This window comes from Symphalangus syndactylus, chromosome 8 (genome assembly GCF_028878055.3).
Source record: "Symphalangus syndactylus isolate Jambi chromosome 8, NHGRI_mSymSyn1-v2.1_pri, whole genome shotgun sequence".
Taxonomy (NCBI): Eukaryota; Metazoa; Chordata; class Mammalia; order Primates; family Hylobatidae; genus Symphalangus; species Symphalangus syndactylus.
In genome coordinates this window covers 110,097,127-110,110,201 of record NC_072430.2, presented here as the reverse complement: position 1 = coordinate 110,110,201, position 13,075 = coordinate 110,097,127, and the positions used below count along the sequence as shown (strand labels likewise).

At 43.5% G+C, this 13,075-nt stretch overlaps 1 protein-coding gene across 4 annotated transcripts in view; it reads right to left on the bottom strand.

The window, feature by feature from the left end:
- Positions 1 to 2,178: 2,178 nt before the first annotated feature.
- Positions 2,179 to 13,075, bottom strand: part of PARD3B (par-3 family cell polarity regulator beta) — a 1,082,106-nt gene continuing 1,071,209 nt past the window's right edge. For all 4 annotated transcript variants that reach the window (XM_055290335.2, XM_055290338.2, XM_055290337.2 and 1 more), the window contains one exon: positions 2,179 to 6,891. In XM_055290335.2, coding sequence (XP_055146310.1) covers positions 6,534 to 6,891 — 358 coding nt within the window. In that variant the 3' untranslated portion in view covers positions 2,179 to 6,533. The remainder of the gene's footprint in view (positions 6,892 to 13,075) is intronic.

Below are 13,075 nucleotides of genomic sequence, written 5' to 3'. Positions count from 1 at the left end.
TGGCCTCATGTGATCTGCCCATCTTGGCCTCCCAAAGTGCTGGGATTATAGATGTGAGCCACCATGCCTGGCCTCCACGCACTTTTCAACCCACTTAAATCAGTTCAGGGTCATGGGTGGCTGGAGCCTATATGGGCAGCTCAGGGCACAAGGCGGGAACCAGCCCTGGACAGGATGCCCTTCCATTGTAGGGAGGACTCACACTCACACCCACACTCATTCACACTTGGACTATTTAGGCATGCTGTTTAACCGAACGGTCACATCTATGCGATGTGGGAAGAAACTGGCGTATCCGGGGCAATCCCATGCAGACATGGGGAGAGCGTGCAAACTCCACGCACACAGTGGCCCTGGCCAGGAATCAATTTTTTTTTTTTTCCTAATCAATGTTATAATGATACAACGTTGAGTGAAACGATGTTATTTGCGGGCCTGCTGTCTGTCATGTGACTTAATTCTCAAAACAACCCTATAAGGTGAATAGCAGTTCCACTTCACTAATGATGCTAGATGGATAGTAAGTATTTTATTCAAGGTTATGCAACCAATCAGTAGTTGAACTTTGTTTTAAATCCATGCCTACCTGTTTTCAAAGCCAACATTTTTTTCAAGAAGACATGCTGCCTCCAGAAGAGTAATACCATCAGATCTCTATTTCAGAAAAATTCCTAGGCAGGAATATAGAGCAGGGATTGACGTTGTTGTGAAAGAGCTCTAGAGTGTCATGTAAATGAATGGGTGTGTATGTGTCCCAGTATAACTTTATTTACAGAAGCAAGGAGCAGGGCTGTATAGCAGAGGTGGATGGAAGGGAACAAGGCCTGAGGTGGGGCGATCATATCAAAGGCTATTGAAGGGGCTGGGTGAGAAGTGATGAGGCTGAGCCCAGGCATGTCACGGTATCAGGAAACGTAAACATATTTGATGGAATTGCAGGACAGAATGTTGGCCTTCCATCTCATATGGGAACGTGTAGGAGGAAAGGGCAGAGTTAAATGGGAAATCCAGGATAATTTCCAGGTTTCCAGTTTTTAGCTGTGAACGTGGTTCACATTTTGGCCAGGACAGAATTGTGAGGAGGAGGTTTCTTTGGAGAAAGCTTGTTTTCAGTGTGGGCATGTTATGTTTAAAGGCTTTGCAGGACATCCAAATGGGAATGTGTAGTGGAAAAGCAGAAACGCCATTAGCTCAGGGCACGGAGCTGAGCTGGAGCAGTCAGTAGAGAGGTGGTGGCCGAAACCTTGGCTGTGGATGGGCTTACCAGGAGTAGGGGAGGTCTGAGACTAGGCCAAGGGAATAAAGAAGCTGAGGGGTGACATGGATGGTCTCAAGAAGAGCTTTCTAGAGATGAGTGATTCCAGCACCAGAAAGCAGTTGCCAGTTTTAGATGTTGTCGTGAATGCTGTGACAGGCTGCTCAGATGCCGCGTTAAGAAGGCACTCTTTTCCAGCTGTTTTGAATACCATCCAAAGATGGGCCCCAGCTGTCAGCTTTCTTTGGGTTTGCCTCAACTGAAGAAACCTGCCGAACCCTAGCTAGATCTTTCTTCTTTCCAGAGGTAACCTGTATTTACCAATCAATGGTGGCATAAAGGCTCAGCTCCCTTGTCCCAACTGCGGACAGCTCTGCAGAGCCGTTGCTGCTCCCATTGTGGGGTGGCTGAGGCCTAAGCTGGGAGTGCACTACAGCTCAGCCTCTCCCTCTGCCCAGGCCTGTTTCCCTCCCTTTTTAAGGTATTGAAACCCAAGTGCACGCCTCAGTACACATCTGGCTTGAGAATCTCCGTCTCAGCACCTGTTTTTGGGGGGCCCAGCGTCTGACTGACGCTCTCATTCCTTTTGTTCTTTGCCCTCTTGCTGTTTGGAACATTGCTACTCAACTACTGAATGTTGCTATTCCAGGGTGAGCAGGCCCAGACCCACCTGTTTATTCATCAGATCCGATCCTGAAACAAGCTTTCCAACCCACAGCCCGGGTTGGCTTTGAATGCTACCCAAAACAAATTCATAAACTTTCTTAAAACATTGAGGGTTGTTGTTTTTTTTTTAAGCTCATCAGCTGTCATTGGTGTTAATGTATTTTATGTGTGGCCCAAGAAAATTCTTCTTCCACTGTGGCCCAGGGAAGCAAAAGATTGGACAACCCCATCCTAAAGCAATCCAAGACTCTGACGTCTTAATGACTGAATAAAGCTTTATTTTAATGTAAAATATGACAAGAAAAATTTATATACTCATATATAACAACTTCCAAAATGTTTTCTGTGGTACAAATGAGATCATCTTAAAAAGTTTGTAAAGAATTCATCCTCCACCCCCATATGCCAAAATATGATTTCACGTAATTTATCTTCAGAACTTATGCACAGACTTGGAATCACAAAAGCACAGGAAACACCAGAAAAAGTGATGGTAAAAACAACAGGTTTTGTTTTAGGTTCCAGTAGTAAGCAGCCCTGCAGATAGAACAGGAGAACACTTCCTGAAGGAGCCCAGTCAGGAGGCAGGCTAGAAGAGTCTGGGGGGTTGATTCATTTCCTGTAGCCAAGCTTGTCTTTAAAAGTCAGGCTGTGTGTGATTCTGTGACCATTTAAGGACATGAGGGAGAAAAGAGTTTCACTTAGAAGTCACAGCTGTGTGTGAGATTCTAGGCTTATTTTATGTATCTAACTTTTTTTTCCCTCCTTTTTATCAGAAAGGTGACTTTGTAGGGATACCTTAAGGCGACTCCTCTTTCGGCTCTCGCTGTGCCATCGTTGTCAGCTAAGTCGGCAGGAACTGGGAGTGCTGAGAAATACTTCTGTGGCTGTTTGAGTCCAAATCCCTCCTGCCTAATTGCACTAAGACCAGTCTTTCTGTTGCTCATGGACTCAGAAAGCAGTAGGGTGTCCTCCCAATTTAACACCAATTTGAAGGCCATTCATTGTAGGTTTCAGAGTTTAATGCCAAAGGGAATTGTACAGACACACATTCAGACCAAACTCTTTAGATCTCTCTACCCTCCTGAAATGCTACAATGTTCCTCCAAAGAAAACGAATGCAGTGGTTACAGGTTTGGGGAAATAATTAACTCTTTATAGGCTTGATATTTGTGCATACCAGGGAAAAGAGAAACGAGCTTTATGAGCCTCCTAATGTTGTTAGGTGGCTTTTCTTCAGAAGATCACTTCAGTTCAAGAATTTTATGAATCTTTGGAGGGGATAATGAGTCATGTTTTAATTTGATTGACTTGGTGGAAAACTATAGCTACAGTGAAGCCTCCGTTCTTCCCTATCAGGATCCACGGGTGACAGTCGGTCTCAGAACCCCTACCATGCTCTTCAGATCTTTACTTGGTGCCATCCTGTGGGGGTCAACGCATATATACCTACAGATCTAAGAATAATGAGCTTCAGAATAATTGTTTTTTTCAATTTTTGTTTGCTATTAGGTTATGATTTAAGAAAACGTTCCTGTTTCTAAGCTTGTATTTCATCCACTGATTTGATATTGTGAGGAAATGGTATTATGGCAAGAGTGAGAGTGCCACAGCCCAATGGCATAATGGATTCTGGGGAGGCTGTGTTTCTCTCCCTTGTGGAAGTCTCAATTCTCCTGCATCTAAAAGTTTTCAATGGTCTGTCCTCTTTCATCTCTCTACTCCTGCAAAAAGGGAGAAAAATAGGGCTTCTTAAAATATCTAGTGACTTGAAGGCAAACATCATTTCATGGTCTTCATGACCCAGCAGTCAGATCTGCAGCCAAGTGGATGTATGTTGATTGGGTTTGGAGCTCAATGTGCCACTCTCTTCCAGGGGGGCTATTAGTGTTCTGAGCTACAAGGAGACACCGGATTGAGTTTTCCCAAGGCCACAAATAAATTGGGAGCTATTTCCTGCTCCCAGGCACGTTACTGATTATAGCCTGGTCTTCTAAATACTCTAAAAACCTGTTCCCCTAAATGCTGGGAAAGAGTCCTGTAACCTCTGGGTGGTAATAATTGAAGGGTGAGTTCACGGGCATTTATAAATCTTACATTTGAGCTGTTAATTGTTGCTTGGCTTGATGGAGCCTCTGTCTGTCACAGATATAATGTTAGCTTCTTTCAGGCAGGATCAAATGGAGCGTGTGTTATACTTCAAGCAAGGAAAGAAAACTGTTGCAATCTAGTTTTTGTTCACTTTAATAGTACCTTCACATCACTGGCTGCCACTCATGATTAGCAACTATTTTATTGACTTTGTATACAACACAAAACCCAGCTTTGGAGCAGTTTACCCTGAGCCTGTGGGCAGGACGTATTGCGCACTCCGGTGGCAATGCCGCAGGTGAAAACATGGGCACTCTTCCTGCAAAGGCCACTCCTTCAAGACACAGGATTCTCACCTGACACCATCACCCCTGGCTGCCCCTCAAGTGGCCTAAGCTTAATCCAGAAGGAACGTTCTGGCTTGGCTATGTTTAGGAGTCTACAGTAGTTTGGTTAAAATATGGAACATACTGAAGTGCTGCTGGTTTTTAATGCTTCAAGACAAGTTACACGTCCCTCGTGTTATCATTTTCTTTAAGGTGTATTCAACTCGAGGGGAAGGTAGCATTCAGCAGGTCAGCAGGGAGATCGGTAGCTCCCCTGCACTCCTCCTCAGGTGAGCAGGGCCTGAGATCCTCAACCACTTTGAACAAACTGCAAACACTCTAAAGGTGCCTGGCTTAAGAGAGATGACAGAACAGAGACAAAAAACTTGATAGTCTGTTTTCAACAGGGCCATAGTAAACTGTAGTTAAGAAAACAATATCACAAAGTCCAGTAAATAACACCATTTACATCTAAAACTAGCAGTTGCATCCTTCTTGGTAGCAGAATTCTATTTTAAATTAAAAAGACAAGAGTAAGCTAGGGTAGAGGGATGTCCTATGTATTCAATAATACTATAATTTATTAAATCCTGTGAGTCAGAGGTATGCTAATCTCAGCCAAAATAGGCCTAAATTAAACTCAAGACTTTTTTTTTTTTTTTTTTGGAGGGAATAAAGAAGGAATGTGAAAAGGCTTAAAGTATTTCAAGCGTCACAGCCTGGTTCAAACCAATGCTCAGGTTTTGCTGTCTTCCACATCTTTTGCTTGTGTTCTCATTTGGGCCAGCTTGTATGTTTTAGAGGTTTTAGTTTTCATAGAAAATTACTGCAAAGCTCAGAAAACATTGTGATAGGTTGGTTCTACTTAGAGGGTGGGGTTTCATCTTTTTAAAGCCATAACATTGTCCTTTTCCAGTTGGAGGCCTTGGCCCTGCCCTGACCTGACTTTAGTTAATGAAATATAGCAAATGCAGGTGGATTTAGTCTTAACGCCTTTTCTCCCTTTCCCCCGCTTTTCATCAAACTCTCCAGAAAGCATTATTAATCTTTCATTCTCCATACTGGCAATCATATGTGTTCGAACACACACACATACACATACACTCTCTCTCTCTCTCTCTCTCTCATTCACTTCCATCTAATACCTGCTGGTCATCAGAGGCCATGGTCAGCTCCTCGCTGTCCCTGAGTGCAGATGGTTACTGCTTGGCACTGAGTCTGGACTTGGCATTTCCAGGGCACTGCCTCCTGTGAGACCTCCCCAGCAGGCCCTCTTTTTCCCAACTACATTTTAGCCCTCAAGTGGGAACCTTAGAGACCCCAGTTAGAGTAACTATAGGCAGGAGATTTGGGGCTGACTCTGAAACTAGGTATCTCCATGCCTGGAATGTGGGAGGGAGGAAGGTGAGGGTCATGGGATGTTCAACCCTCTTAACCTGATCACCTCGGTCCTCGGAAGATATTCCTTCTGGAAGCTCTGACCAGCTGTGCACATCCTCCCGGGACTAATACTGCATTGTACCGACTTTCATATCAAAAGTGAGGAAACATGAAATGTTCACATCAAATGAGTGGTATCAGGAACCTGATAAATTCTACAAATAAAGAAATGCAGTCTTTCTCTCGGTACAAAATATTTCAAGATCACTAGTCATGTTTGCTGCTGTTTTTTTCTCAGTCAAAAAACCTATACTCACTTCAGATGCCTCTATCTCTGTCTGCCACACCTTAGACTTAACAGCTCTAAGAAGGGGGCTGAGGCTCCACCTCGGAGCTGGTAGGGCTGCCTGGCAGAGACTGCCTCTGGACCGCCAGTCTCAGAGGGGGGTGTTCATGTGTCTGCACATCACAGGTTATCTAGCCAGGGAGGCTCCCCAGAGTAGAGCTCCATTGTTAGCTGTTTGTGTGTTCTGTTGCCACTCTCACTGATTTGAACAACTCTGAAAGTGTTTCAACTATCAGGTAGTTTTGTTTTTATAGCCCCATCTTTCGTCTTCCTTCTGATTTTTTTCTCTCCAATCCCCTTCCCCTTCTTTTTCCTTCTGATTAGCAGTCACGCATTACAATGTCAGTGAGAAAAAGCTAATCGGTAACACGGAGAATTCCTAACACCAAGGAGGTCTTCAGGTTTAGAAAGGGCAAAGGTAGAGTAGACACCTTCCTTTCTGGACTGGGCTGGCCTCGGTGGCACTCAGCTATACGGCTGCAGTCATGGGGTTCTTCTGCCGGGAATCCTGGGTTCGGTAAGGGTACTGGTCTGGGTTGCCCCCACGGGGCCCTGGTCTGCCTGTTTCCTGATAGGCTGGCATTCTTTGGTGCTGGGGAGGGGAAGGCGGAACGTCTTGTCGAAAGGGTCCTTTGTGCTGGGGAGCTGGCGGGGGTGCGTAGTGCTGAGGATACCGGAGATCTGCCATCCTCAGCTCTGTGGGGCGGGGATAGCTCCCTTTGGGAGGGTGCATAGGATGAGCCCCTGGATAATAGGGAAGCTCCCTTTCCTTGTAGAGCCCCCGAGGTGCTGCTGGCAGATAGTCTACAGGATCTGTGGGTCCTCCCCTGGAAAGAGAAGAAGAGACACATGTCAGCAGCTCCTAAGCTGGCCGTCCGGCTGGAGAACATGTTCCTCAGCCTTCTGTGCAGTTTGGTGTGGCCACTGCATAGGTCTGGCCAATGGGATGGGAGCAGAAGGGATGCGTGGCCTTAAAAAGAAGAGAAGGGAACTTCTTCCCTTCTCTCCTTCCTGTTGGCCATCGGAAAAACCATCTTAGGCCACAAGGTGAAAACCATGTGCTATGGGAGGCAGAGCAACAAGAAGGTGAGAGCCTGGGTCCCCGTCACCATGGAGCCACCATGTCAATCAGGATTGCTTCCATTCAGGTTGGTGCATGAGAGGAAAATACACTTCTATCTTGTTTATAACCTTTTCTGTTGGCCCTTATTATAGTAACCGAACTAGTTTCCTAAACAAGGTAGTGAGTTTGCCTCTCTTAAGGATGGGGTCATTAGTCCCCTCCCGTTTTCTACCACCATATCCAGGACAGGCTGGGCTGAAGTCTGTCCTAGATATGGTGACAGAAATGTTCAGGTTATTTGGAGTCATAAAGTTTCCATGGACTGCACTCGCTTTTCTAAATCTGTGAGGTGCTCTTTTAAATGGGCTGTCATCTTGGTCTAACTCTGGTTGGCTGCTGATACATCTTGGTGTGGATTCATATGTCCCTCCCCTCCCTAAATGCTCTACAGTCCTTAGAAAAAGTCCCAAGCCAGAGCACCTAGAGCTCTTTTTTTTTTTTAATTTTTTTTTTGAGAGGGAGTCTCATTCTGTCACCCAGGCTGGAGTGCAATGGTGCGATCTCAGCTCACTGCAACCTCTGCCTCCTGGGTTCAAGCAATTCTCCCACCTCAGCCTCCCGAGTAGATGGAACTAAAGGTGCCCACCACTACACCTGACTAAGTTGTGTATCTTTTTTGTAGAGATGGGTTTCATTATGTTGGCCAGGCTGGTCTCAATCTCCTGACCTTAGGTGATCTGCCTGGCTCGGCCTCCCAAAGTACTGAGATTACAGGCATGAGCCACTGCACCTAGCCCACACCTAAAGCTTTGATATAAAGTAATCAACTCTACCACAAAGCCAGGAAGTAGCACCAGGCCAGTAGCAGAACAGGGAAAAGCCAAACCAGCTGTAAGTTGTACCTTGTAATGGATAGGGCACACAGAAACATCCAGGTAAGAATAGACACTAACAGACAGTGGCCCTGTCTGGATTTCTCACTAAAGAAAACAAGCATCTTCTGATCCGTTTGCCATAACAGAAGCAGTGTGCCTCTAAACAATGTGCAGATGACTGCATTTTATCTAGCCTGGGGTTAAACAGATGAGTTCTGTTTGCAGCTCTTAAAATCTCATAAACCTTCTGTGCACACACATTCACCACCACCACCATTCCCAGATCCTTCCCATTTTTTGCCACTCCCCCTTTTATAATTTTTAAAAAAGAAAAACAACAACAATAATAATTAAGGAAAAGCTCCCCAATGTCAGACATACTGCTAGGACACTTGAAAGAAATGACAGGGCTGTGAGAATACAGTGTCTGTGGTTAATCAAGCACTGTCAATGAGGGTCAGAATCACCCTGTAATCTGTGGAGCTGGATGTTAAAACAGCTCTGTAAGTTGCTCAAATCAATGAAGATTTGACAAGCTCCCAGCTCGGTGCATGTAGAAAGCAGCTTGTGAACAAATCTATAAGGATGAACAATAGAATTCTCTCTCTACTTTTTTGTCTTAATTTGGCTATGTATAATAATGAAAGATAGATCCTTCAGCTTGGGGTAATTTAGTTAAGAGTTTTCAGATAAAAAAAATTAAATTGTTTGTGTACAAGTTATTATAGCGTCGGCTGCTATTATTCAGTGCAGTTTGCTTTGCTATATTTTAAATTGCCCATGACAAATGGAGCACAAATGGATAATCTGTCACTCTAGCCATGGGAAATAAAGGCTCTGGATTTCACCCTTCCCTTTCTTTAGAATTTCATTTTTGATTTAGAAAACTTCCAGCCTTCAGTATATCTTTTATCATAAGAATTCTTTAAGTCTCTCTCCTCCAACTCACCATGCTCATTTTTATTTCTTTTTGGTTCATGTTGGAGATATCCAGTACACTTAAAAAATTTCTTAACCTGTGCTTTCTCTCAAAATCCACTGAAGATATTTCTCTGCATGAAGTGAAACATGTGGTTTTTCTGCACTCATTTTAAGCCCTTAGGATAAATCACTGACATTTGCAACACACAAACATTATTTGCCTTAAAATGAACATACAACCAGCGCTCCCTCCGGACTCTCTTAGCATGAATGCTTCCTGTTTAAAATGGAAAGAGAGAAAGGAAGAATTCCAGGCCTTGGACTTTTAGGGTCCTGTTCTCTCCCTGGAGATTTCTCTCTTTTAAAACAGAGCATTATAAAAGACAGGCACGCCTTGTTTTTTTAAATTTTTGGAGAGAGAATCCAGATCAGGTGGTGACGGGGCAGAAGCCACCCTGAGAGGCTGTGACAGTGCAGTCGGCGAGCACATGGGGGGACAGTCGCTATCTCTTCTCCCACACCTTGCTCCTCCCGGGTGGCCAGTGCTCACAGTGAGGGGGAGGCTTCCCGTAGGCAGATAGGGCAGACCTCAAGAAACTTTTGTGGTTCCATATTGCTTCCTCTGAGGGGAGGTTTTATGTCTGGGAGTTTGCTTATATGTGGCAGAAAGCAAGTGAGGTAGCTGTTCTTTGTCAAGAAATGAAGTCATGGAAATTGTCTTTTTCTGTGGAACTCATCATAACAGTTAGCGTTTTTAATTTTTCAGAGAGAAGAAAAACAATGTGTTGGCCTACCAAAACACTGTTTAAGGTTCAAAGAGTGCTAGAAGAATTTTTCTTTCTTTTGGGGGATGGTGTGTAGCTGTTGTTTATAACAACCTTTTGTTCATAACAGAATTTCCTACAGACTTTTGTCAGAACAGCTTCTAAGTTCTTCTGAATATTATGTGTGTATTATTTTAAATTATTAAAAAAAATAATTTTGGCCGGGGGCGGTGGCTCACGCCTGTAATTCCAGCACTTTAGGAGGCCAAGGTGGGTGGATCACTTGAGGTCAGGAGTTTGAGACCAGCCTGGTGAAACCCCGTCTACTAAAATTATAAAAATTAGCTGGGCGTGGTGGTGCATGCCTATAATCCCAGCTACTCGGGAGGCTAAGGCAGGAGAATTGCTTGAACCTGGTAGGTGGAGGTTGCAGTGAGCTGAGATTGTGCCACTACACTCCATCTTGGGCAACAGAAAGAGACTCTGTCTCAAGAAGAATTTTGAAACAGGGAAAATAAGCCCCTTCTCATTAACTACAGAACTTAGAGGAAGAAAAGGCAGCTAAAATTTTAGTTTTGTTAATCGTGAGTTCCTCTTTTCATAGTCTCTTATTTGTGTGAAATTTAGTGTTTGTAGGAAAGCCCAAAACCAATCCATTCTGGGGCCCCAGCAATGCTCATCACGGTGTCGGATGCTGTGTGCTTTGAGCCAACCCTGAGGAATCCAGGGGCAGCTTCCTTAGGAGATTCTGATTAAAACAAGAATCCACGTAACAAATGTATCAGTATTTTAAGACCTTTCATTTTTCATGTGACTTCTTGAGTTTTGTTTGTATATGTTACTGTTTTTCTTTAAAAACTTTCAATTTAAAAATTTTACTCAGAAACCATATTTACTTAAGGAAAGAGAAACAAGCCCACATTTGTTTTCTTTATAACTCGTAGAGGGGGCTGTCATGAAAATACCTATATTTTGAAATTATTGCTTATTTTATTACCGATTAGGCTCATTTCCAGAGGCCAGAAGGATTCAGATTTTGCTTGGAAAACTGATAGGAACTATCTCAGGCATGCAGTTTTCAATCATATAGATGCACGCAATAAAGAAAGTTAACCACTAAGTCTGAACACGACAAAGATATATGTTATTTACATGTAAAGAAGCAATAAGCATCACTTTGTTTACATAAGGATTTCCTCTTTTTGCCATGTCAGCATGTCAGTATTTTTCATTACGCAAAAGGGGGGCTGGAAATCAGAGGCTAAGCTGGTCAGATAGCCAGCTCTGGGTGCTGACTACCTTCAGTTTATGTAAGGATGAAAGACATCTTCCTACATTTGCTAAAACAATTCTGTATAGGGAAAGGGCTCAAAATTGGAAGGACAAAATTAATGGCAAACCTCTTGCTAGGAATGAGGTGGCTGTACTTACTGGAACAGATGAAGGGGCATGAGCAATTTTGAATCCTCCCATGTCTACATGTCTACACCACCACCCTCAATTGCAAAGAAAATCTCTCTCCTCTGTCTCCGCCACAGCTGGTCATTCTCACCTCATCTGTCTTTCACCCTGCCTTGTGGCTGATTGTATACTGCATGGAGTACAAGCATCTTGAAGGAAGGAACTTACATATCTATCTCCCTTCGAGCATAACACAGGGCTTTGCACATCACAGGTGCTCTACAAATGTATGTTGAATTTGTTCAAGAGAGTTTAAAGAGAAAACCTACACACATACAGTAACTATAAAAGGTTCAATGTGGGTAGGGGCTGGAGGAAGGTAGGGGAATAAGAGGAGAAAGTGGGTTTTCTTTGGGAGCCAGGGATTGATGGTGGTTGAGGTGAGACTGATTTCTAATTTCTGAAGAAGGAAGGAAGTAGGAGTGATGGTGGGCTGAGTAAAGGGCTGCATTGGGTCCAACACAGAATGACTGTAAACTTTATCAGGGTACAGGTTACTTTATTTGTCTTGTTTGCCAAGAACAAGATTATATTGTCTTATCTCTGTTGCCCTACAGAGTACTTGAAATACAATAGGTGCTCAATAAATCTTACACTGGGATTCAATTTCCCTGACTTCCCAGTGAGCTCAGCATGACTAACTGGTGCTGAGGAAATTGAGAGCTATCTTAACTCAAGATTAACTGGAAACTGGGCTTACTAGGTGCAGGTTAAGTGTATTTATTCAAGGGTCAGTTAACTACTATTTTTATGATGGTACAGCAAAGAAATTTTCTTTGTCTCTGTCATAAATGCAATAATTGAGGAACATCTTTATGTATTTCAAACACAGGGTCTTAGGGAGACAATGTCAAACCCAGGTGTGATGGCCACAGTTACAAGTGCGGTACCTGGGCTTGAGGGCTGATGAACACAAACCTGAGGTCAAGGTGGTGTCTTGTTCCCTCTGTCCCAGTGCCTCCCAAGCTTTTCTCCCTGAGAATAGATGTGATGGATGATTTTCATATAAGCTACTCATACCCAGGAGAGGCAGAAGCCAGAATTATGCAAACTTCTCTGCCACCTGCTGTAACTCAACACCCTTTCCTTCCATCCAGGAAAGAACAAGGGAATTCAAATGAGTGGGAGTGACATTATTGAAGGGGAAAACTTGAGCCTGCTATAATTTATTAAAAGAAATCATTTGTAATCCTGTCTTCAAATATCAGGGACAGATTCTTGCAATACAGAACTGGGCAGGCTTCCTCTACATGTCTCAAGGCAGAGTGTAAGAACTCCTACAGTATCTCATCTGATGAGCTCCTTTTAGGATGTGGAAGGATAGATGAAGAGTCACAGAGGGGAAAAACGACTAAGTTGGAGACACATCAGCGACCAGAAGACAGTTTGTTTTGAAAGGGGGTGAGTTTAGTATGTGAAGAAATAAGATACGCAGCAGAAAGTATAAAAACCATAAGGAATTTATGAGCAGAGGTGTGAATGTCCGGCTTAGGCATATGCATTGGGTTTTTCACTTACAGAAAACCTTCCAAACGGCAGAATCTTGTTCTTAATTTCTATAAAATACTACGTGTGTGATTAGCAGCCAAAACAAAGCTAATTTTTTAACTTCCAAAGTAGCCTTTATGGATTTCCTTTTTTGGTAATAATTGACTGTGACCAAATTCGGGGTTTGAACGGCAGGAAGTAACATGATGTAAAACTCCTGTAGCTGTCTAAGAGAGGTGCCTGTACCCGTTGGCAGAAAGTCGACATCTGGCAGAGCCATGCTATTCTTGAGCACGCCACACATAGATTATTTAGTGGCTGAGCTGGGGTCGGTGCTTTCTTCTCTGGTTCTTCTACAAATACTGCAAAGCTTTGTAAAAAATCAGTACAAACTAATATACTTGAGTTGCCCATGCTATGTGCACAGAGATGCTTTTAG